This window comes from Haliaeetus leucocephalus, unplaced genomic scaffold (assembly GCF_000737465.1).
Source record: "Haliaeetus leucocephalus isolate CR32 unplaced genomic scaffold, Haliaeetus_leucocephalus-4.0 Scaffold902, whole genome shotgun sequence".
Taxonomy (NCBI): domain Eukaryota; kingdom Metazoa; phylum Chordata; class Aves; order Accipitriformes; family Accipitridae; genus Haliaeetus; species Haliaeetus leucocephalus.
In genome coordinates, this window is record NW_010973338.1 from 912 (window position 1) to 1,222 (window position 311).

General features: G+C 40.5%; 1 protein-coding gene across 1 annotated transcript in view; it reads left to right on the top strand.

The window, feature by feature from the left end:
• Positions 1 to 5: 5 nt before the first annotated feature.
• Positions 6 to 311, top strand: part of LOC104841649 (ovalbumin-related protein Y-like) — a gene marked incomplete at both ends in the record, with an annotated part of 2,902 nt that continues 2,596 nt past the window's right edge. Inside the window, one exon of the mRNA XM_010583449.1 lies at positions 6 to 173. Coding sequence (XP_010581751.1) covers positions 6 to 173 — 168 coding nt within the window. The remainder of the gene's footprint in view (positions 174 to 311) is intronic.

Genomic DNA, 311 nt, shown 5'->3' on the forward strand with positions numbered 1-311 from the left:
CAAATGCAGAATTTTGTTTTGATGCATTCAAAGAGCTGAAAGTCCACCATGCCAACGACAACATCTTTTATTCCCCTCTGAGCATCATTTCAGCCCTGGCGATGGTCTATCTGGGAGCAAGAGGTAACACTCAATCTCAGATGGAGAAGGTAAGTTACTTACATTGGTGTAAAGTGACCTCTGCTTGTGCTTGTTGTTCCTTCTAAGTAACTCCACTGAAATATATTATCCACTGACGAGGTTCTCACCTGTTTTAATGTACAAGAAGTAAGCCAAAGTCACAAAATGGAGAACTGGATTGAGAGTTATTT